Source organism: Lotus japonicus, chromosome 1 (assembly GCF_012489685.1).
Source record: "Lotus japonicus ecotype B-129 chromosome 1, LjGifu_v1.2".
Classification (NCBI taxonomy): Eukaryota; Viridiplantae; Streptophyta; class Magnoliopsida; order Fabales; family Fabaceae; genus Lotus; species Lotus japonicus.
The window spans coordinates 52,349,710-52,373,561 of record NC_080041.1 but is presented as its reverse complement, the minus strand read 5'-3'; the positions used below and the strand labels follow the sequence as shown (position 1 = coordinate 52,373,561).

The 23,852-nt window shown below is 35.6% G+C and overlaps 1 protein-coding gene across 1 annotated transcript; it reads right to left on the bottom strand.

Annotated features, from left to right (window-relative positions):
- Positions 1–3,235: 3,235 nt before the first annotated feature.
- On the bottom strand, positions 3,236–16,116 carry LOC130712833 (protein sym-1-like). The gene is made up of 3 exons (XM_057562672.1): positions 15,667–16,116; positions 12,755–12,846; positions 3,236–3,866 (listed from the first exon to the last, which is right to left on the bottom strand). Exons 1-3 carry the CDS (start codon positions 15,814–15,816, stop codon positions 3,479–3,481), a joined length of 630 nt encoding a protein of 209 aa, XP_057418655.1. The 5' UTR covers positions 15,817–16,116; the 3' UTR covers positions 3,236–3,478.
- Positions 16,117–23,852: the final 7,736 nt, after the last annotated feature.

Below are 23,852 nucleotides of genomic sequence, written 5' to 3'. Positions count from 1 at the left end.
ATGAGTGATTGCACTCTTTTTATATTTAATTGTCTTTTGTCGCAGAATCGACTTTTACCTCAGGGTATTCTTTTTTAGAGACAATAAGTTAGCTAGAACACGTGACGACGTGACGAGTGAGGTCGGAGACGTTGTTTGGCTAATCACGTTGCATTCATTCACACATTTTGAGGTATACACGGCAGGAAGTCGGACCTCGATGGATTCCAAAATGGTCCTAAGACCCGGATTTCAATATAAGAACACTACAGTGATTCTTAGTAGCAGACGGAAATGGCAGACCTACGGGTTCACTGCTGATCTGACTACATTTTGTTTGGTATAAGAGACGCCCGAGCAGAAATGGTCCCACCTTGGCCGGTGTTAGGGCTGACTCGATGGTGCCCATCCTTCCGGATTGCATCTTGTTCCTCGGCATCTCATTCATGCACCATGCATACTGACTTAGTTGCCGAGTGTGATTGTTACTTGTTAATCTTATTTGATACATGCTAATTGTCATTATTTGTCATTTATATTCATTGGAAATTATACAATTTATAATGCTATCACAAACTTCTAAGCCTAAGTAGCTATTCCTTAATCTTTACCTACTGGATGTATTACTTATGTAATACTTTGGAGTTGACCCTCGCGCCTTCTGTGTGTGTTTGGGCGGACTACGCCTTTTGTCAGATGTTCATGCCGGATTGGTTCACGATGGTCCACCCTTCGGGGGGGACTAGGTTTGAGATGTTAGATCAGGAGATCCCCGGCTCTTGGGTGGTCGACCCTGCTGGCCACAGAGCGACCTACTCGGGGAGAATAATGGAAGATCGTGTCGACAGTCTGGGACACTTGACGGAGGGAGTTCTGAGGCATTATACCGTCAGCTTCAACCTGCCACCCGGCGTACACTGCAGACCCGGAGTAGGAGCACCACCACCACCGTCGTCTTCTGACGATGAGGACCCCTCGGAGGAGGAGCCTGTGGGAGGGACTTCTTTGGGCTCTAGCTCACCTACTGTTGCCGTCGCTGCTGACCTTGGTTCGAGTTCTAGACCCGAGAGACCAGCACAGGAGCTTGTAGCAACAGCGAGAGGAGGGATGGTCACAGTCATTGACCTAGTCGTCCTGGATTCTGATTCGGACGATGATCACGCTAGCATGTAGTTGTGAGTGCTGGGGTGTACTCCTCTGGACAGGATTAGGGTAGGAGTAGAGTTATAGCTCTGGTCTTCATGTTCGTATTTTGGGGCAGGGTAGGTTCCCGACCGTTAGCTTTTGTGTGATTTTCTTATGGAAATCACAAAGAGTTGGTTGGAGTAGGAGGTCTTATTCAGGCCGTTTTGGGCTGACCTACTTTCATTTTGGAGGACTGTATTGCAAACACTTGACCTTTCACTTAGTATTGTCCATATTGCCTACGGGCACTACTTTCGACTACTTCCCATCACTGGAGGATACTCGTGACGTGGTTCACTACTTACGGCGGGGGCTGTAAATATATTGTACATTAGTTATGTCTATCTTTCGTTGTAAAGTTTTTATATCGACGAGTCTTTTATTTACTTAAAACAAATATCGAAAAAAAAATATTCAAGTTTTTCCGCTTAATTTTCTTTTTGGTTACTAAAGTGACGCCACCGAAATCGGGGTGTTACAACGACAGTGTGTTGGTGAAGGCCAACCTCGATCGTGGAGCTGAGGATTAGCGGTTCGATGGACAGGTCCTACCCCAATTGTGGAGTCGTGTTCGTCCTGCCTTCTATTAGGGTTCGACTGAATGGATTTCCAAAGCTTCTGTATGCATGTGCACGAGAATTGACTAACTAAACCTTAGAACTATGAGTTAGTTCCTCATACTTGTGAATCTTAGATCTTAATATAGCTCCCCTCACCGTAATGATCTTGTGAAGGGCGCTTCTTTTTCTCTAGCGAGCTTGGTTTCTTCTTTCCACCCACGGTGTTGAACAGTTGGGGGAATTGGGCAACCCTCTTTCGGGAAAGTACTCTCAAAAGCTCAACATTGGTGAACTTCATGTCGTCTGTAAAAAATTATATCGAAAAGGTTAAAATAAACAACGTGCACAAGAAAAGAGGCGACGAAAATAACAATGTCATAAAACAATTAAGGTGGGGAAAGCAAACGGCGCGGGCATAACAACCTAGGTACTTGGGGTTCAGTGACACCTCGGCGGCCTCGATGCCCTTGGCACAGTTGAGGATTGGGAGTTTTGCGAAGAAACTGATGATAATCTTGGCGGTATCAGTTAGGGAGTCCTCCAGCGGGTCGAGGATGCTATTGGGCTCCTCCGTCCAGTAAAAGGGAAAGCGGGAAGTCCCATCCCTCAGTGTGAAGACCTCAGGGTAATCATGAGTCACCCCAATTTTAAAATACCTCCGGGCGAAGTTGGGTTTGGCTTTGGACTTGAAGGGGTTGAGGCGTTTGTGGTCAGGCCTGCCTTTCAGAGATACCCAGCCGCGTGACTGGAAGGACTTTGTGTCCACGTCATCAAAGTAGAAAAAGTGGGTGGGCGATGGCATTGAATGGTGTCGCAGAAGATCTCAAAGCACCTCATGAATGCCTATAAAAAAAAATAACTAACCACTAACATTTGCCTATAAAAAAAAGTTATTCAAAACAGGAAACAATTGTTCAGGTTTCTTTCACGATACACTGAAACCTAAGCGTTAATAGAAAATTAATTTATTTAATCTATATCTAAAAACTTGGGTCTTACAGGAATAATGAATTGGATTTGATTTGGATATGATTCTTTAAAAAAACTTCTAATTTTTTTTCTCCGTAACTTTTTGTAGGAAGTGGAGTTGGGTTACTATTCCCAGGAGCATTTTACATCAAAAACTAATGCAATGCGAGTTCTTCCTTGTCAGCTTGACCTTGGAAGACATTCCCAATCACGGAAAGATTCGCTTTGATTGCTTCTAGCTGGATCAAACATCATTGAAGTTGAGGACGAACCGTTGATTGATGAGAGTCTGAGGTGATAGGGAAGAGAAGAGGGAGAGGTGGTGGGTTTTCTTCTTTGATTGATTTTTTGAGCTTGAAAAATATTGATTTTCTAGGAAAAAATTGGAGAAGATGAATTGTATAGGAGAGAAAGATTTTTTCTTTGTGTTTTCTGGGCATGGTGGTGAAGATGAAGAGGGGTATTTTTCTGGGCAACTAGACAAAGACAACAAAGCAATGAGCACATGTAGCTTTCATTTATTTAATGGCAAAGGTCAAAACTTGTATTTAAGATGAAAATCATTAATCATATCATGTGAAAGCAATCTCATCACTATCCAGCTTCAAAAAAAAAAGAAAAACTCATCACTATCAGAATTTCTATTCTGAAAGTCTAGATGGAGTCTATATGCAATCAAATCTAAACTAGTCACTTGTTTTCTGACATGAACTTCCACCATAATTGGAAAGGCTGGGAATCAATTAAGAGAGATTTGAAAGCACTTATCAAACTTGGAAACTCAGTTACTTCAAAGGTAGAATCGATTTCACCCATGCTTTCCATGGAGCATCCTGTTGCTGCTCAACCCAAGACAAGAAACAGCTATCCAACAAGCAGAAGAAGTTGACATAAAGGAGCTGATACCTTACAGGTATATACCGAAAATTCGCAACCTGAACAACTGGCCATATACCTCCTTCTAAGATCAAGGCTGGGAGAAAATCCCTCTTCACATCCTCTTTTATTTGAGGAACACTCTTTCCAGTAGAAAAACCCATGTAAGTAAAGAACACAAGTAGATCCAATGGCCCAAAGAGAAACCCATCAGCCCCAACTTTAGCAGCAACGAAGCGGAAGGAATTGGGTTTAAGCATCAGTCTCAATCTTATAAACCGATCCAAACCTTCATACCTACAATAAATAACATAGAAGAAAAGAAAGAATTGAAAAGTAGATCACAACATACATAGCACTACCCCCAGAAGAAGGAAAGAGAAACTAGCAGATACAAAAGCACATATGTACACATCTTTCTTTTTCTGATTCACCATTATACAGACAGCAGCTGATGAGGACAAGGACAAGGACAAGGGTCATGGAGCACTAAAAGGACTTGGAGGACCAATGACAAGGGCTAGAGCTAAAAAGGCCAAAGAGACTCTTCAGCAAGTAGTGGCAACCATTCTTGAAGACAAAGTGGTAGAAGAGATGGAACCAAAAATCATGATGATCATTCAGGCCCAAGAAGAAGAGCCAGCCCACGCATAGGGGCTGCCATGTGATGTTCTGTTTTATTTTATTTCAATAAAAATGCAAAGGACCAATTGAATAAGTTGGATCCAAATGCATTATGTTGCTGAATTTTATTTTAGTGTGTTTAATCCACTTCAAGTGGTGTGTGTTTGCATGTGGCGCATGAAGGGCTTAAAGGAGGGATCCATTCCTTTCTTAAAACTCTTTGAATGTGTTTGAATTTCAATAAGTTCTGAATGGAGGAGTTACATCAGCAAAGTCAAAGGATTGAAGAGCTTTCAAAGCCAAGAATGGAGTTACAAAGAAAGGGAAATTAAGTTCATAAAGAGCATTGAATGCTATATTCCCTGGTCAGAATAACAATCAAGAAAGGGAGTTACATGAAGCAATCAGCCACTAAAAACACGTTCAGGGCTGAAGCATATCACTATCTTCCTCTTTTAATTTGTAACTCCTAGCCTAGGATTCTTCTAGAGAAATTACACCTCATCATTTTTTTGTAACTAGGCTGAATTTCCTTCTTCTTTATAAGGACCACTCCTTCAATGTAATAGACAGATTATGAATGAATTAGTATTTTCTTTTCTGAGTGATTCAGATTTGTGAGAGTGATTCTCATAGTTCTTGAGTGATTCAAGAATTAGGCTTATCAAGGGTTTGTCACCACCTTTGTGTGAAGTCTTCATCTTCCATTTCACTAAAACTTCCCCTCTTTTCTGTCCATTTCCCTTCCATCACGAAATTCTTCTTCTTCTCTCTCACATTTCAGAGTTCTCATCATCCAAGATCGATCCTAGACGATCCATTGCAGCCCTTGCATCAACTTGGGGCGTATCATTTGGTATCAGAGCTCCGGTTCTAGGATTTTGGTTTCTTTTCTTATCTGGAATTCTGGTTAGCAACTCTTTGTCATTTCTTGTTACCTTGATTTTAGTTTTTGTTTCTTTTGGCTGAACCATTGCAAAAGTTAAGCCTTGTTAATTGTTCAGAATCAAAAACAAATTACAAAACGAAAATTCAAAAAAAAAAAAAAATGAAAATTCAAAAAAAAAATGGCTGAATGGTTCTTGTTTAATTAGCCAAATTCAATTGTTCAAGGTAATTTTGTTGCTAGCATTCCAATTTATTTTCTTCTTTCTGTTTGTTCTTGAATTCTTCTTTAGTCTCTAAATATTTGGAGTCCTTTCCATTTCTGTGGTGATTTGTCTTGTCTTCTTTTGTTTCATATTCTAAAGTCTATTCTAATCTGTGTGACTCTACACAAATTTGGTGGCATAATTCTTTGTGTGTCTTAACTTTGATTTACTCAAGAGATTGTGAGAATTTTTGAGTGGAAAAAGGCAAGAGTGCACATCATAGAAAAGCCAATTTGAGGGAAACACGAGAGAAGTGAGGTAAACACTAACATTTGTTTGTTCTACTTGAATCTTTTCATTTGTCAAAGATGTCAGGAGAAGAGGAGGAGCAACCAGCAGTGCGGCTCTCGACCATCGAAATGCGGGCTCTTACACAACATCTGGAAAACTTAATGAGGAGGCAAACTGAAGAGATCCACGAAAGGCTGGATCAAATGGAGAACCGGAACAATAGTGACAGTGAAGGCGGGAGGCCACGACGAATTCATGAAAATCCTAGACCTGCTCGGATTGAAGGAGTCAAATTCCAAATTCCTCCTTTTAAGGGAAAGAGTGATCCAGAGGCATACTTGGAGTGGGAACTCAAAATAGAGCATGTCTTTGCTTGCAACAACTATGAGGAGGACCAAAAGGTGAAACTTGCAGCTGCTCACTTTTCAGACTATGCTCTTGTTTGGTGGAATAAGTTTGCAAAAGAGAGATTGAGAAATGAGGAGCCAGCGGTGGAAACATGGGCTGAAATGAAACGAATCATGAGGAAAAGATATGTCCCTTCAAGCCATGCTAGGGATGTAAAATTTAAACTTCAAAAACTTACCCAAGGCAGCAAGAGTGTTGAGGAGTATTACAAAGAACTTGAGGTGCTTATGTTGCAAGCCAATCTTGAGGAGGATGAAGAGGTAACCATGATTCGATTTATTAATGGTTTATCTAATGATGTAGATATTGTAGAACTTCAGGAATATGTAGACATGGAAGAATTGCTGCACAAGGCCACTAAAGTTGAGCAACAACTCAAAAGGAAAGGGCTTGCAAGGAAGAGTTCTACCAATTCCAATTCATCTTGGAGAGACAGAATGAAGAATGAAGGGCCGAGCACCCTTAGCAAACCAGCCACCAAACCACAAGCTTCAGCTTCTTCAAAACCTCTTGAACAACCATCCAAAAAGAGCAAAGAGGTCAAGTGCTTCAAATGCCAAGGTATGGGACATTATGCTTATGAATGTGCCTCCAAAAAGACCATGATTCTTAAGGATGATGGAGACTACACCAGTGAGTCCGAAGGAGAACAAAGTGAAGAAGAAGAGGAGGCAGCCATGAATGGTGAACTGTTGATGATCCGAAGAATGCTTGGTAGCCAACAAAAGCCAAAGAAAGAAAGCCAAAGAGAGAATATCTTTCACACAAGATGTTCTGTCAATGGGCAGATTTGCTTGATGATTGTTGATGGCGGAAGCTGTACTAATGTGGCTAGTGAAAGAATGGTGGAGAAGCTGAACCTGGTCACAAAACCACATCCTTGGCCATACAAACTTCAATGGCTCAGCCACTATGGAGAAATACAAGTAAGTAAGCAAGTTGAAGTTGACTTTTCCATTGGCAAATACAGGGATAAGGTTCTTTGTGATGTTGTTCCCATGGAGGCTAGTCACATACTGCTGGGAAGACCATGGCAATATGACACCAACTCTGATCATAATGGAAGCACCAACAAGATCTCATTCCAACATCATGGCCAGAAAATTACGCTCAAACCTTTGAGCCCTAGGGAGGTGCGTGAGGATCAAAAGAAAATGAGAGAAAAGATTGAACAAGAGAGAAAAGAAAAGAGTGAGACACTTGAGAGAAAGCAAAAAGAAAAGAGTGAAACACTTGAGAGAGAGCAAAAAGAAAAGAGTGAAATACTTGAGAGAAAAGAAATTTGTTTGATCAAAAAGAGAGAGGTGAAAAGGATGATAGCTTCAAAACAGATCCTATACTTGATGTTTTGCAAAAATCAGATTTTGAACACTAACACTTTTGAAAATTTTGAGCTGTCTTCTAGTGTTAAATCTCTTTTGCAGGATTATGAGGATGTGTTTCCAACAAGTGTTCCAAGTGGTCTACCACCACTGAGAGGAATTGAGCATCAAATTGATCTCATTCCGGGAGCTTCTTTGCCTAATAGGCCAGCATATAGAAGCAACCCACAAGAAACCACTGAAATTCAAAGACAAGTGGAAGAACTCTTGAACAAAGGGTGGGTAAGAAATAGCATGAGTCCTTGTGCTGTACCGGTGATTTTGGTACCAAAGAAAGATGGGACTTGGAGAATGTGCTCTGATTGTAGAGCCTTGAATAACATCACCATTAAGTATAGGCACCCTATTCCTAGACTTGATGATTTGCTTGATGAATTGCATGGAGCATGTTATTTTTCTAAAATTGATTTGAAAAGTGGTTACAATCAGATAAGGATTAAAGAAGGGGATGAATGGAAAACTGCTTTCAAAACTAAATATGGTTTGTATGAATGGTTGGTTATGCCTTTTGGTTTAACTAATGCACCTAGTACTTTTATGAGACTAATGAACCATGTTTTGAGGGAATTCATTGGGAAATTTGTGGTTGTGTACTTTGATGATATTTTGGTCTATAGCACTACTCTTGAGCTGCATGTTGAGCACTTAAGATCCGTCTTGAGTATGCTTAGAAAGGAACAATTGTTTGCCAATCTTGAGAAATGCACTTTTTGCACTGACCATGTTGTGTTTCTTGGTTTTGTTGTGAGTTCGAAAGGAGTGCAGGTTGATGAGGAAAAGATCAAAGCCATTCAAGAGTGGCCCACTCCTAAATCCGTGGGTGATGTAAGAAGTTTTCATGGCTTGGCCAGTTTCTACAGGAGGTTTGTAAAGGACTTTAGTACCTTGGCAGCACCCCTAAATGAAGTGGTGAAAAAGAATGTGGGTTTTCATTGGGGAAAGAATCAAGAAGAGGCCTTTGCTGCCCTAAAGCATAAGCTTACCCATGCACCTATACTTGCTTTACCTAACTTTGCTAAATCTTTTGAACTTGAATGTGATGCTTCAAATGTAGGTATTGGTGCTGTGTTGCTTCAAGAAGGCCACCCAATTGCTTATTTTAGTGAAAAGTTAAGCGGAGCTGCCCTTAACTATTCTACTTATGATAAGGAATTGTATGCTTTGGTGAGAGCTTTGAAGACTTGGCAGCATTATCTTTTGCCCAAGGAATTCGTGATTCATAGTGATCATGAGTCGCTGAAATACTTGAAGGGGCAAGGTAAGTTGAACAAAAGGCATGCCAAATGGGTTGAATTTTTGGAACAATTTCCCTATGTCATAAAACACAAAAAAGGGAAAAGTAACATTGTGGCTGATGCTTTATCCAGGAGACACGTGTTGCTTTCCATGTTAGAGACTAAATTGCTAGGACTTGAACATGTGAAAGAAATGTATGAAAAAGATGATAACTTTGCTGAAATTTTTGTGGCTTGTGAGAAAGTTTCTCAAAATGGATTTTATAGGCACAATGGATTTTTATTTAAGGAAAACAGGTTGTGTGTGCCTAAAAGTTCCATTAGAGAACTGCTTGTTAAAGAATCCCATGCTGGGGGATTAATGGGTCATTTTGGAGTCCAAAAGACTCTAGAAACTTTACAGGAACATTTCTATTGGCCCAAAATGAAACATGATGTGATCAAGTTTTGTGAACATTGCATTGTTTGCAAGAAGGCTAAGTCTAAGGTGATGCCACATGGTTTGTATACTTCTTTGCCAATCCCTGAATACCCTTGGGTTGACTTGTCTATGGACTTTGTTTTAGGCCTCCCTAGAACAAAGAATGGTAAGGATTCCATTTTTGTGGTTGTTGATAGGTTTTCAAAAATGGCTCACTTTATTCCTTGCAGGAAAGCTGATGATGCTTGTCACGTTGCTGATTTGTTCTTTAAAGAAGTTGTAAGACTTCATGGGATGCCTAGAAGCATAGTTAGTGATAGGGACACCAAGTTCCTAAGTCACTTCTGGAGGACTTTATGGGGGAAGTTAGGCACCAAACTTTTGTTCTCTACCACTTGCCACCCACAAACTGATGGGCAAACTGAGGTGGTTAATAGGACCCTAGGCACCTTGCTTAGGACTGTCCTTAAGGCCAATTTAAAGGCTTGGGAGGCGTGTTTGCCTCATGTTGAATTTGCTTACAATAGGGCTGTCCATAGCACTACCAATTGCTCTCCATTTGAAGTAGTGTATGGGTTTAACCCTTTGACTCCTCTTGATTTGTTGCCTATGCCTAACATTTCTGTTTTCAAGCACAAGGAAGGACAGGGCAAAGCTGAATATGTCAAGAAGATGCATGAGCGTGTGAAGGCTCAAATTGAGAGAAAGAATGAGAGTTATGCTAGGCAAGCTAACAAGGGAAGAAAGGAGGTGGTGTTCCAACCCGGAGATTGGGTTTGGGTGCACATGAGGAAGGAAAGGTTTCCAGAACAAAGGAAATCCAAACTCCAACCTAGAGGGGATGGACCTTTTCAAGTGCTTGAGAGAATCAATAACAATGCCTACAAAATAGAGCTTCCAGGTGAGTATAACATCAGCTCAACCTTTAATGTCTCTGATTTATCTCTCTTTGATGCAGATGGCGGAGAATTTGATTTGAGGTCAAATCCTTTTCAAGAGGGAGGGAATGATGAGGACAAGGACAAGGACAAGGGTCATGGAGCACTAAAAGGACTTGGAGGACCAATGACAAGGGCTAGAGCTAAAAAGGCCAAAGAGACTCTTCAGCAAGTAGTGGCAACCATTCTTGAAGACAAAGTGGTAGAAGAGATGGAACCAAAAATCATGATGATCATTCAGGCCCAAGAAGAAGAGCCAGCCCACGCATAGGGGCTGCCATGTGATGTTCTGTTTTATTTTATTTCAATAAAAATGCAAAGGACCAATTGAATAAGTTGGATCCAAATGCATTATGTTGCTGAATTTTATTTTAGTGTGTTTAATCCACTTCAAGTGGTGTGTGTTTGCATGTGGCGCATGAAGGGCTTAAAGGAGGGATCCATTCCTTTCTTAAAACTCTTTGAATGTGTTTGAATTTCAATAAGTTCTGAATGGAGGAGTTACATCAGCAAAGTCAAAGGATTGAAGAGCTTTCAAAGCCAAGAATGGAGTTACAAAGAAAGGGAAATTAAGTTCATAAAGAGCATTGAATGCTATATTCCCTGGTCAGAATAACAATCAAGAAAGGGAGTTACATGAAGCAATCAGCCACTAAAAACACGTTCAGGGCTGAAGCATATCACTATCTTCCTCTTTTAATTTGTAACTCCTAGCCTAGGATTCTTCTAGAGAAATTACACCTCATCATTTTTTTGTAACTAGGCTGAATTTCCTTCTTCTTTATAAGGACCACTCCTTCAATGTAATAGACAGATTATGAATGAATTAGTATTTTCTTTTCTGAGTGATTCAGATTTGTGAGAGTGATTCTCATAGTTCTTGAGTGATTCAAGAATTAGGCTTATCAAGGGTTTGTCACCACCTTTGTGTGAAGTCTTCATCTTCCATTTCACTAAAACTTCCCCTCTTTTCTGTCCATTTCCCTTCCATCACGAAATTCTTCTTCTTCTCTCTCACATTTCAGAGTTCTCATCATCCAAGATCGATCCTAGACGATCCATTGCAGCCCTTGCATCAACTTGGGGCGTATCAGCAGCTGTGAATTTATTAACTAGTGGAAGAACAAATCCTAGACAAAGAGGTGAAAAATTAAAGATACAACCAAGATAACGCTAATGATCAGGCGTTAAATGCTCAATAAGTAAGCACACATAAAAGTTTGAAGCCTTCCTTTTTAGACAGCAGGAGATCTCATTAGTTCAGAGCCCAAAATAAAGCTGGGACACCTTGAACAGATGGGAGGGTAATACAACTTAAGTCCCATTTCATCAGGCAGTAAATTGATACAGAAGTCTTTCCACCTATGATTATTAAGTTTCATCTTAAATATGTAGCTAAAATCTGTATGGTAAAAGGAAAATGATTGCAATCCGATCAGTGGAGATGAAGTCCTTTATATTGATTTGCAGCTTTGGAATTGATACTCAGTAACCTGTTTCTCCATTAGCAGTTACTTTTATTCTTAGAAATAATAACTAGCCGTCATCGTATTACAGGGAAGGAAGGAAGCCACAACTGCAGCATTGCAATGCTATCTCATGAGAGCTATAATGAATAATCAAAGTAATTTTTTGATAAAAATAATCCTTTAATAATAAAAAGGATAAAAGTGACTACCAGCGTTTGTTTCCGCCCTGTGGCTGGAATGCTGATTCAGTATCTGAGAATCAGCAAAGAGACTGATAGAACTCAATGATAAACCAGAGAGAAAACTGAGAAGAATTTTATTGATTCTCTCTGAATCTGAAGAAGAAACAGAGGAAACTGATAGATCAATTTGTAAGCCTTTGGTTACCAAAGTATACCAAAGGAGAAATAGGAGGGTAGTGAATGATAACTAACTCTGGTGGTTAGTTGCTAGTTAAGACATGAGGAATAACTAACTCTGGTGGTTAGTTGCCAGCTAAGACATAAGGAACTGTAGCTAACTGCCTATATAAAGGAAAGGCAGTTACAGGGTTAGGTATTCAGTTAGATTGATCTTGTTAGGAGACACTGGCTTCTCGAATTGCCAGAACCATTGTATCATCTCAGTTTCAGTTCAATTCAGTTCCTAATTCTTGATTTCAACCGTAACAGAAACTCACAAGCTTAGAGAACAAGTCACTGGTTATTTGAGAGACCAGTCTCTCCACAATTCTAAACAACCCAAAACTAACTCTAACTACCCTGCTAACCAACCTTTATAGTAGGTAGTTAACAGTTACAATTTGCTAACAGAATATTAAGCCTCTCTGGAGTTAGTTACAGAGTTATTATTCCCTTCAGGTCCCTAAGCCTCACTGGGGTTCAGGACCACGATGACTTGAAACTACCTAAGCCTCACTGGAGTTAATTACAAGGTTATTATTCCCTGCTACTCCTCTCTTTCTCCTAACATAGACCTTCCTAGTTAAAGGTCTGTGCTTATCACTCAACCAAGAACTGATATTATTTCAATGATGAAACCCCTAATTCCCAATTTGGGAAGATACAAGAGAGATACCCAACTCTCTCTCTCTAGACCCCAAAACCAAATGAATATCCAAAATGATTAATGATCTCTAACCCCCTCTAATCTATAGGCAACAAGCCTTACTAACCCTCTAACTAACTACCTAATTATGTGATAACTCCCTCACTTAACTAACTAAACTAAACGATGTGATATGTGAATACCTATCAGAGACCTTCCACAATAACAGTGTCAACAAACAACCACGCAATAGAATTTATAAAAGGCTATGCTTTTTACCAATAGTGGCCAACAGGTCCAACAAATGCTAACCCAAACAAGCTGGTCGTAGACACCCGTTTCCAGTTGATCCTGAATTCTCTGTTGTCATCCTGCGAGAGATTGTTATTAAACAAGAGAAATAAGCTAATTAGACAGCAACTAAGCAAACTAAATTGTTTAAAAATACGATAATGTGTTTGTATCTGTAATCTAAGCCATGCACAGAAAGAGCAAAGCTACAATATCTTATTTCACAATTGAAGAGTTGATAAAATAACCTTAGTTGCATTCTACAATGTTGCCACTTGCCAATATCTACTCTAAAAATCGTTTGCAGAATCACCCTAGCCCTTAAAACTGAACATGATAAGTATTTTCTCCATCTCACTTTTTTAGAGGAATGAAGGAGTGAAATTTTGCTATGCGAGGTCGCTGAATAAAGTAAATGTTTCTACTTTCTATACAACTTTTCTGTTGCATAAATTTCGAGCATTATGAGTGTTTTAAATTGTGGTGTGCAACCACAATTGCGCCTAAAATATTGCAGTTTTGGAGGACTCTAAAACTGAACCACAATCGCTACTGCAGCTACATTGGTTGCATTTGCCTACAATTTGCACAATTTGGTAATCACAAAACAATTTAAATTTAAGACCATTGCATTAACTTAGTTTTCTTTCTTATGCCCCTCTTTCAATCAATGGTTCGAGTGCAAAAGTAAGGGTATTATATTATATGGATGGAAGGAAAGACAATATAAATGTGTCTTGGCAAGTTCTTTCAAAGGAATGAAATGGTAATGGCACCTCCTTGCCATTCACAAACCCATTTTTTATCATTCGAATTGGAGAGGGGGGGGGGGGGGGGGTTCAAGAAGGGAATGACACCAATTTCAGTGAGATAGGAGACTGGTGCATATCTTTCCATGCCATTCAATGTTGTTCCATTCAATTCCACTATTATAAGTCCCCTTCCATCCACTTCAATCTCCCAAACATACCAGAAGTATGTATTATAATCACTTTATATGTCTTGTAAAATCTCATCGGAAAAAATCAGAAACACACAAAATTCACTTGGAAACATTGATCATTAACGCAAACTCGCAAAGCATTAAAGAGAGATACTCATTTGCCTAACTAGATAACACGATTACATTGTGAAGGGAAAATGAAAACAACCACAATTCATGCCATTATGCTTGAAAGAATTAAGTGCTTACCAAGAATTACATGTGACATCATATAATAATAGTATGCATGTTTTCCGAAGTAGCAAAAAAAGAACGTAATAATAGAATGCAAACTAGATTTTTAAAAGTACCAAAATACAGGTGTTAGAAATACCCAAGTTCTAGAATGAGAAAAGTTACGTGATATAAACTCGAGAGTTTACGTAAACTCGTGGAGTGCCCGTAAACTCGTAAGAGTTTACCTCTACCTCATGCAAAAATAATATTTATAAAATCACAATAATGTTAAAAAAACCAATAAAATTAAAAATATGTGCTTAAATAACAAAATAATTGACAATTTTAGAAATATTGCAGTAGCACACTCTTGTACACAATAAACAAACAAAGAAATGTTAGAAAAAAGAGGAAAAGAGACACAAAGCGGGATTGATTTGTGAATAATAAAAGTAGTATTGCAAAGACTTTGTCATGAAATATTGTCATTTTGATAAATAAATGATTTTTCTCCTTTTTTTTTGCTAAGCTCGTGAACTCGTAAGTAAACTCACGAGCTGAGTTTATCGAGTTTACTCGAGTTCACCCAAGTTTATAAAAAAGAGAGTTTTCTGCGATTTAACTTGTTTTGGTTACCTAGGATCGTAAACTCGTAAGAGTTAAAACTAGAGTTTAATAACCTTGATAAGTTAATCCACAACACAAGTGAGGATATTAACTAAATAGTAATCAGATGCATTCCACAATATTGCCAATATCAACCTCTAAAGCAAGTCATTTCAGCTCCATTGCAGCTAAAAAATAGGGACCCGGTCAATTATAATCCCTGTCATACTATTTTGGAGGAATGAAAAAGTTCAATCTCGCATTCATAGTCATTGTATAACCCATGTGTTTTGAATAAAATTTTACGACTCAATTTTAAGGAGCATCATGTGTTTCAAATTGCAGTCCAAAACAACAATTGAGCCAACAATATTGCAGTTTTAGAGGTTTCCAAAGTTTCCAAATTTGAATATATTGCATTAATCTAGACTCCTTCTCCCTACCACTCTTTCTCTGGTTCAAGGCAAAATAACATACCCTTAATTTGGATTTTGATCCTTTCACAAGACATGGCAACCCATGTCATGTAGAACATTTAGTCTATCTCTCTGTTCATAAATATTTCAATGGTCACACACTCACACCACATATTTAATACATACAAAGATAGGAGAGATAGACACATAAACTCCACATGATGGTGCATGAGAGAGTTTTCACATGAGAGTCTGCAGCTGTATGAAGTGCAGTTGCCTACAATTGTGGTAATCAGTGCACCACAACATTTAGCCATTGCATTAACTTAGTTTCTTGTTCCCTGCCTCTCTTTCCATCATACCATGGTTCAAGAACAAAACTAAGGGTATGTTTGACAGATGAAAATTAATAGAATGAACACATAAAAAGTGTGTTGGCAAGTTCTAATAAGTGATTGATTCATTCGCTTCCGTTCTCTTTAATCTCCCAGACAAACCCTAAATATGTAAGTTAATCAGATTCTATGGCCAACAAAATATGATTCGGATAAATATAGCAAAACCAACAAAACGGCATTCAACATCAATCCAAAGCATTGAAGAGATAAATGCAGGTTCACCATTTCAATTTAAACTGATATTCACAAAAACATTGTTAATGAAACACATGCAAAAGAAACACAGCCATTTTTCTCAAAATGAAATCTTTACTATAATACCTCGGTTGCAGAACGGGTCTTGGCTGTGTAGTTGGTAACTGCCTGAGCAGCTATGTCACCAGCACCCCAAATCAAGCCAGAACTGATGACCTGTGTCTTAACAGGGTGAACAGCCAAGCAATTCTGGTACCATCTCCACAGCTTCAGCATATCCAAAGATTCTCAGAACAAATGAGAAGAAATATGACTACTAATCATGGAAAATCATGAACCCTTCTCGGGGAATGGGGATGGCGTTCGCAGCAGAACAAGAAAAAAAAAAAGAATTACACTTTGGTTTTCGATAGTTTTCTGATTCTTTTTAGGATCATTTTCAATGAGAAGAAGAAGAAAGGAACAGAAGAAAGGAATGAAGATTGGTCAGAGATGAAGACGATGATGAAGGATGAAAAATTGAAGGTTCAGGTTGACAATTCTGCATTTTCCAGTGGCTATGGGAAATGCACCGACTGGGTAGGGCTACAATTATTTAAGCTATTTGGGCCTGGGTTCGGTTTTCAAGCCCCAGATGCCAGATCCATGACAGATTTTGGTACTGTAGATGTAACATATATTAATTGGATATAAATGGGAAAAAAAATGATGCATTAACAGTGTAAAGTTTTTTTACACCGTCAACTAATTAGATTTTAGGATGTGTCACGTCAATTAATGAAATTAAATAAAAAAAGATATTTTCTCACATTATTGAAATCTGATTAGTTGATGGTGTACAAAACTTTACACCGTCGATGCATAGAAATTAAACTCAAAAAAAATTAGAAGTTTTATGAATTGAACTTTTTCTTCATAAATTTTTTTTTTGGCTTTCTTTTTAACTTCTATTACTTATATTGGGTCGAAGTACCCCCTTATACTTCATTTCAATATATTTCATTTGCTTACCCAAAAAAAAAAACCTCCGGTCTATTTATAAGAACCAAATGAAGTGTTTATTTTAGTTCTTTTTATAAGAACTAAAACTAAATTGAAACTTGTGGACTTGTGGCATATTAATTACTAGTACTTTTACCCGTGCGATGCATGGGGGATATGGAGGATATTCATTTTAATTTATTTTGTGGGTTTTTATGATATTTACGTTATTTTATAAAATATATTTTCGTATTAATATATTATTTTTATATTATAATTATTTTTTGATAGATGTGTTTTTTTTTTGTTTGGTTGTAGCATGATAATAGATTTAACGTGTTTGTGGTGTCTTGTCTCCCCTAAGACGACATAACACATACTTTTAACTTGTCTTATTTTACAACCCTTGTCATGTATTGGGTTGAAGTACCTCTTGTACTTCTTTACAATACAAATTTTGCTTATAAAAAAAAACAACCCTTGTCGTTTGTCGTTTGTGTGTTGCTTTGGTAATATATATATTGGATTGTATTACCTATATGCAAGATTTTATATGTTTTTTTTTTACTTTGGCTGATGTTGGTAGTGCAGGTATCCTCATGTCTTTTTTCTACACTGTTAGGGAGGATCCAAATAATATGTATCGTCACATTGAGTTTTTTGTTGTGACATGCTGCTGCATTGTGTCCATATTTGGTGACAACAAATACCTCATATGCGTCAAAACCTCCAGGGAGCTTCCTCCCCGGCATGTGCTTGACATCCTCCAGATGTGGCGAAGGTCAATTTTGATACAATATGCGTCCATATTTTTGTTTTGAATTAATATTTTCTTGAAATTTGTGATACAATATTTTCATGTAGGTTGAAACTTTCAGTTGTTTTTGTCATTCCACAACAACAACTTCTCCTCCAAAAGGTTGGTTGAAACTGTGCTTATTATTAAATATTATAATATCTCTGAGTATTCAGTCTCCAACTTCAAAATAATGCTTGTGAGTAATGGGTTCTTCGTCCTGTGATCTTATAACTGTTGTTAATGTTCTCCAAATAAAAGTTCTCTCTGTTCTCAATTTGAGTTATTCAGGGGAAGTCGTCTAATGACATGTTGTTGCTCTGCAATAAAGTGGTTATTCTTGCAAATACGGAAACTTTTATTTGCTCCTAAGTAAGTTTTAAATCTACAACATTATAAATGATAGTGTAAGAAAACTATTGCATTATAAATAGTGTTGTTTTTATATAATCTTTGTTTTAAATGCACTCATTTCTACGTTAAATAGTAAGTTTCTATCTTGTAAAATAAAACATCATTATAAGAATTGTTTTTATTTTATTTTAAAATGACATTGTTTACTTTTTATTGGATCGTTTTTTTTTAACTCGTAAAAATATAATTTTTTTATTTGGTCTAGGCTTAATTGCACTTTTGCTCCCTGATCTTTCATCTTTGTGCGATTTACCTCCCTCATCTTTAAAATGAGCGAATTCCCTCCCTCTTCTATTAATATGTGTGATTTAGGCCCTTCCGTTAGTTAGCCGTCCAATTGCTAACGGTGGTTGCTATTTTCACCCCCCTTTTACTAACCACACCCCCTTATCAGAAATAAAAATAAAAAAATAAAAAATAAACGAAATAAATTAAATAAAATTAATAGAAAATAAAAAAAATTATACATTAAAAAAAACTGAAAAAATATTTTTATAAAAATCAAAGAAAAAATAATAAAATAAATTAAATAAGTTAAATACAATTAATAGAAAATGAAAAAATATTTTTATAAAATCAAAGAAAAAACTGAATTTTTTTTATAAAAATCAAAGAAAAAAATGTTTTTATAAAATCAAAGAAAATAACATATTTTTTTTAATTGAAGATAGAAATTTAAAAATAAAATAAAAGAAGAATTTGTTTCTATTTGCACCACCTACACTAAATTAAAAATAATTATTATTTTATTTTATTTTTAAATTTCTATCTTCAATTAAAAAAAATATTTTATTTTCTTTGATTCTATAAAAACATTTTTTTCTTTGATTCTTATAAAAATATTTTTTTCAGTTTTTTTTTTTATTTTATAAAAATGTTTTTTGATTTTCTATTATTTGTATTTAACTTATTTCATTTATTTTATTATTTTTTCTTTGATTTTTATAAAAATATTTTTTTCAGTTTTTTTTTATTTTCTATTAATTGTATTTAATTTATTTAATTTATTTCATTTATTTTTTTATTTTTTGGCTTAATTGCAGTTTTGCCCCTTGATCTTTCACCTTTGTGCGATTTACCTCCATTTTATTATTTTTTTTTATTTTTATTTCTGATATGGGGGTGTGGTTAGTAAAAGTGAGGGTGAAAATAGCAACCGCCGTTAGTAATTGGACGGCTAACTAACGGAAGGGCCTAAATCGCACATATTAATAGAAGAGGGAGGGAATTCGCTCATTTTAAAGATGAGGGAGGTAAATCGCACAAAGGTGAAAGATCAGGGAGCAATAGTGCAATTAAGTCTTTGGTCTATGATTATTAAATGATATTAATGCATAATATGGAACATTTTTTTTTTTTGAAATATATGTAAATATTGCACATGTCATATGGAGTTATGGATGTGAAAAGTTTTTTGTCTCATGAATTTAATTCCTTTTTTTTATGATTAGACACTTTGAAGTGAGGTTTAAATTCATTTTTGAAGGTTACAAATTTCTTAATTTTTATTTAAATCCTAAAAGTTTTTTTATAGATATTGAATTGATAAATAATTCATATGAGAGAATTATTTTTTCAGAGAGCACGAAGTTTATACGTACATTGAGATGGATGAACAATCTCAGTCATTTATATAGTAAGCAAATGAAAATGAAGATGTAAAAGTGAAATCACTTTTGCCCCTTGGACTTAATCCTTAAATTTGGTGTCATGATTTGATACTTTCATGTGAGATTTAAATACAATCTTGAAAGTTATAAACTTCTCAACTTCTATATAACTACTTAATGACATTAACTCATAATATGTAACCGTCCTTTTTTTGTTAGTAAAGCAAAGAATACTTATTTATGTTTATGATAATGATGTGTAGCCAATATATATTGTTTAGATGAATTTTTTCAGAAACATTTCAATCTATATTTTAAATTTTAAATTAAAATTTGAGATTAATTTATTGTTCAATTTTATTTTTTAATTCACAAATAAAAGGAAGTACCACGTTAAGAATATATTTTAATTTTATGAATTATGTATAATAGTAAGCACATGTAAATGGACTTGTAGAAGTAGAAAAGTTTTTACCTCATGAATTTAAACGTTGAATTGTGTCATGATTAAGCACTTGAAATTTGATTTAAATTCAATCTTTAATATTTTTACCTTTTGAGCTTCTACATAACTCCTAAATGATATTAATGCATAATATTAACCATTAATTTTATATATTGTAATCAATAGATATGTAAATTTCTAAAGCCTTCACAATATTAAATTTTAACATTAATTTTAATAACATTTTGATATATTTTTCATTTTTGTACTTTTCAAATTCATAATTTGTAATTATTATTTTTTTTATAATTTAAATTAACAGATATGTAAAAAAATATGTATTTTATGTTTGTTTATCCACGAACATAAATGAAGCACAATTCTATGAAATTTTCCTTTTGTTAAGTTTTAAAATGAGATTATTTTTTTAATTTGTTAATTTTTTTTTATTTTACACTTGTCAGATTATAATGTTTTTTTAGATATTAATTAAATTTATGTAAATGTTACACATGTTTTATGGAGTTGGGCAGGGAAATTTTTTTACCTCATGGATTTAGTTCTTTATTTTTAATGATGTATTGACACTTTAAATTGACATTTTAAATTCATTCTTGAAATTTACAATTTCTATCTAACTCCTAATTGGTTTTTTAATTAAGGTTACAAAGAACGTTCAAGATGAAAACTAACGAACGATCATGATTGGTCTTCCATAAAATAAATCTACACAATTACAAAAATATCCACGGTAAAAAATATATTCATGAGTCATGGTTAATTGAAGGGCAATTTAAATAATTTAACTTGAATGTCATTATTCCTTCAATTTCTTTAAAAAAAAATTAAGGATTTGATTTCAATAGGAAGATAAACAAAAATTAAGTACACTCACCAAATAGTGTTGATAGATAAAAGGAATAAGAAGGCATAACAAAATCAAAAATTGAAAAAATAATGTAAAATTAGTGACCACATTCATAGTGTAAGTGGCACCTACAAATGTCATAAGTGGAATTAAACTCAATGTATTAGAAGAGAAGAACCTCGGTGAAGATGACAACACCACATAAAATTGTTAAATAAAATAAAGATATCTCTCATTGGTCGACCAATTCGACAATGAAACAATAAAAAGTACAAAAAATGCAAGAAACTTACATGTTTTCAAGATAGTATATACATTGGAAGAATGGAAACATTAGCTGTAAAACCTACAAGAAAAAAATGGAAACGAAATCAGTTAAATGTAAGAGGATAACAAAGACTCCATTGAACTACATTAGAAGAAAGGACAATCGTTTGGTTGATTAAGTTGATAATAAAATAATAGAAAAAAAAAAGCAAGAAACTTACACTAACTAAAGATTAAATTATCAAAACATTCATCAATGACGAAAGTGACATAAAATTGGTAAATTTCACCGACTAAATTAGCGATAACAACATACATATTACAAATAAACACTGAATCTCTTACCGTAGTGAAAAATGAGGAATGAGAAGAATGAATGGAAAAAGAAGACATGTTGAGACAGAACAAATGTGAAGAAGAAATGATGTTGAAATCATAATAAATAATTCAAAAGAGAGAGAGAGAAAAGGAAAAGAAAAATGAGGATCTTACCGGATGGATGATGATGTTGAAGAACATCAACCCCTAGAAATGAAAATTGATGAAGAAGAAGTGATTGATGAAGAAGAAGAGATTAAGAAGGAATTTTTCTAACTTGATGGAAGATTTTCTTGTGCAAGGACCGTGTTATTGGAGAATATAGATGAGTGAGATTTCTTGCATACAAATAGAAGCTTTGGAAATCAAGATGAGAAATATTAAAAGAATTTGAAAGGGGAATGAAAAGACGTTTCATATATGGGAGAAATATGAAGAGACTATATATTGCTGATTTTTGTAACCACAATCAAGAGTTACAAAACAACCAAGAATGTGAAAATGTTGTTTAAAGGGTTTTGTAAAAGAATGCACGGTTAGGATTAGAAGAAATCAACGGTAAAGATTGATTTTGTAACTAATTATTCACAATTTTACATATATGCCCATAAAAAAGTACTCACTCATGTGCATTGATTTATTGAGTTACTATTTTACCCTCAAAGTTGCAAAAACTTCTCTTTTATATAGATTATAGATAGATTATAGATAGATAGATTATAGATAGATAGATTATAGATTTTTGGACTCTTGCCATTAATAATTTGAAGTAGTAAAATGTATAGTTCATTGATTATATTTTCTCTCATCTTACTCATCAACATTAATTACACTTTCTTAGGTTAGTTACACATCATATGACATGGATAATTTTAGACGATTGATATTAATTTAGAACAAATTTATTACAGTTAACCACTTTTAACTTCTTAAACTATGTGGGCTAATTTTTCTCTTATAAATATGATCGGATGTAGTACTAATGAAAGGTTTTTACAAAGTAAAGAGTCAACCATCCTCCTAACAGTGCATTTATAGTTGAGTTTTTTACGGAATGGGGGGGGGAGGAGGAAAGAGATGCTTATGAGAAGTTATCCCCTTATTTGAGGGGTTATGAAAAACTCTCCAAAACCCTTTTCTTAATTATATTTTTTAGTCCTCAAGGGACGAGGGACAGGCTTAGCCTCTTTCCCCTCTCTTCCCCTCTCATCCCTAAAACCTCTTAAACAAAGCATGTGGGAGATATAATTGGAGGAGAAGGAAATGCTTTGTGGGGAAGGGAGTAGAGTGTTCGGGAGGGGGGAAAGAGGGTAAGTTCTTCCCTTGTTTTAGGGTTGCAAATTCTCAACATTTTTGATTCAAGGAAATTGAAAAATATTACTAAAAGAGAGTTTTTGATAGTTTGTAGATATAACTCAAATTCTTCCTTCATTTATAAAGTCTTCCAAACAAAGTAGGTTTCTCATAAGTCTCACTCTTCCCTTCGCTTTCCCCCCAAAGCTCAACTCAAAAATATGTACACCATAAGAAATTGTTTAGGGTGTGTTTATGAGTTGAGTTTAGGAGGGGAGAGAATGGAAGATGAAAGGTTATAAGAAGACCTCCTTTTGTTTGAGAGAATTAAAAGAGGGGGAAGGGTTTGGGGTATTTCTGAAAACCCTTCAAGATCCTTCCAATGCTCTCTCTTATTTATATTTTTTAGTTCCCCCAAATTGACGGATTTTGGACTTCTAAACAAGGGAATGACATACCTTATTTTCCTCTCCTCCCCTTCAATCAAAGTCTACAACTCCCCTCTCCTAAAATGCCAAAGAAAGCCTTTAGGTGGGGTTTTATACGAAATGTGAGGAGATAACTATTTTTAATTTAATAATTTTTACAATAAATCTATTAAAAGATAAATTATCTTAAATACAATATTTTAATCAAAATAAGATAATATCGTATTTAAATAAAAAAATAGGCCATCCCCTTCACCTCCTTCCCAAAACCTCCACTAGTGGAGAAACTTTTAAAAGAAACTGAAGGGAATATTGCTTTATTTTCTATTTTCAAATTCAGATATTTATAACTATTTATGATAATAAATAAATTATCAGTATAATATATTTATGCTAATTTATCATTTTATAGATTTTATTTCTATTTCTATAAACTTACAAATTATAAGATACTAATGTTTCTAAGATGCAAAAGAAAGGGTTTTAGCTGCTCTTCATATGAATGGTCAGTAAATATGAGAATGTGCTTGGGGGTGGGAACAAACTGGTAACTCTGTTTACAAACCTGATTTCTCTGCCTGCATCATTCGAAGAATAATCGGAAAGGCTGGGAAAATGGTTTTGGATACTTACTCCTTATGTTTGGGCTTGCCCCAATCTGTTTCTACCTGTAGTACAACAAAGTGGTGCGACCGATTTTTTGCTTGTATGCAGGGATAACTTTTTATCTAGTTGTGTTGGTTTGCTAGTGATTGCTCTTTGCAATTTAGTCTTGGTTCCTCAAATGTCGTGGGGTTGTCACGAGCATGGCTTTTCGTGCCTCTAGCTGCTCATTGTCATATCTATGGCAGCTTAGTTTTTTGTCTCTTTTTCTCATGGTTATTAAAACCGG

What these genes read in the sequence shown, in the direction of transcription:
- LOC130712833 (XM_057562672.1), bottom strand. Translation starts at nt 15,816, where the DNA reads ATGCTGAAGCTGTGGAGATGGTACCAGAATTGCTTGGCTGTTCACCCT. An exon ending in AGACCCGTTCTGCAACCGAG is followed by an intron (nt 12,847 to 15,666) that starts GTATTATAGTAA and finishes AATCTCTCGCAG; the next exon opens with GATGACAACAGAGAATTCAG. An exon ending in GGACCTGTTGGCCACTATTG is followed by an intron (nt 3,867 to 12,754) that starts GTAAAAAGCATA and finishes TATTTATTGTAG; the next exon opens with GTATGAAGGTTTGGATCGGT.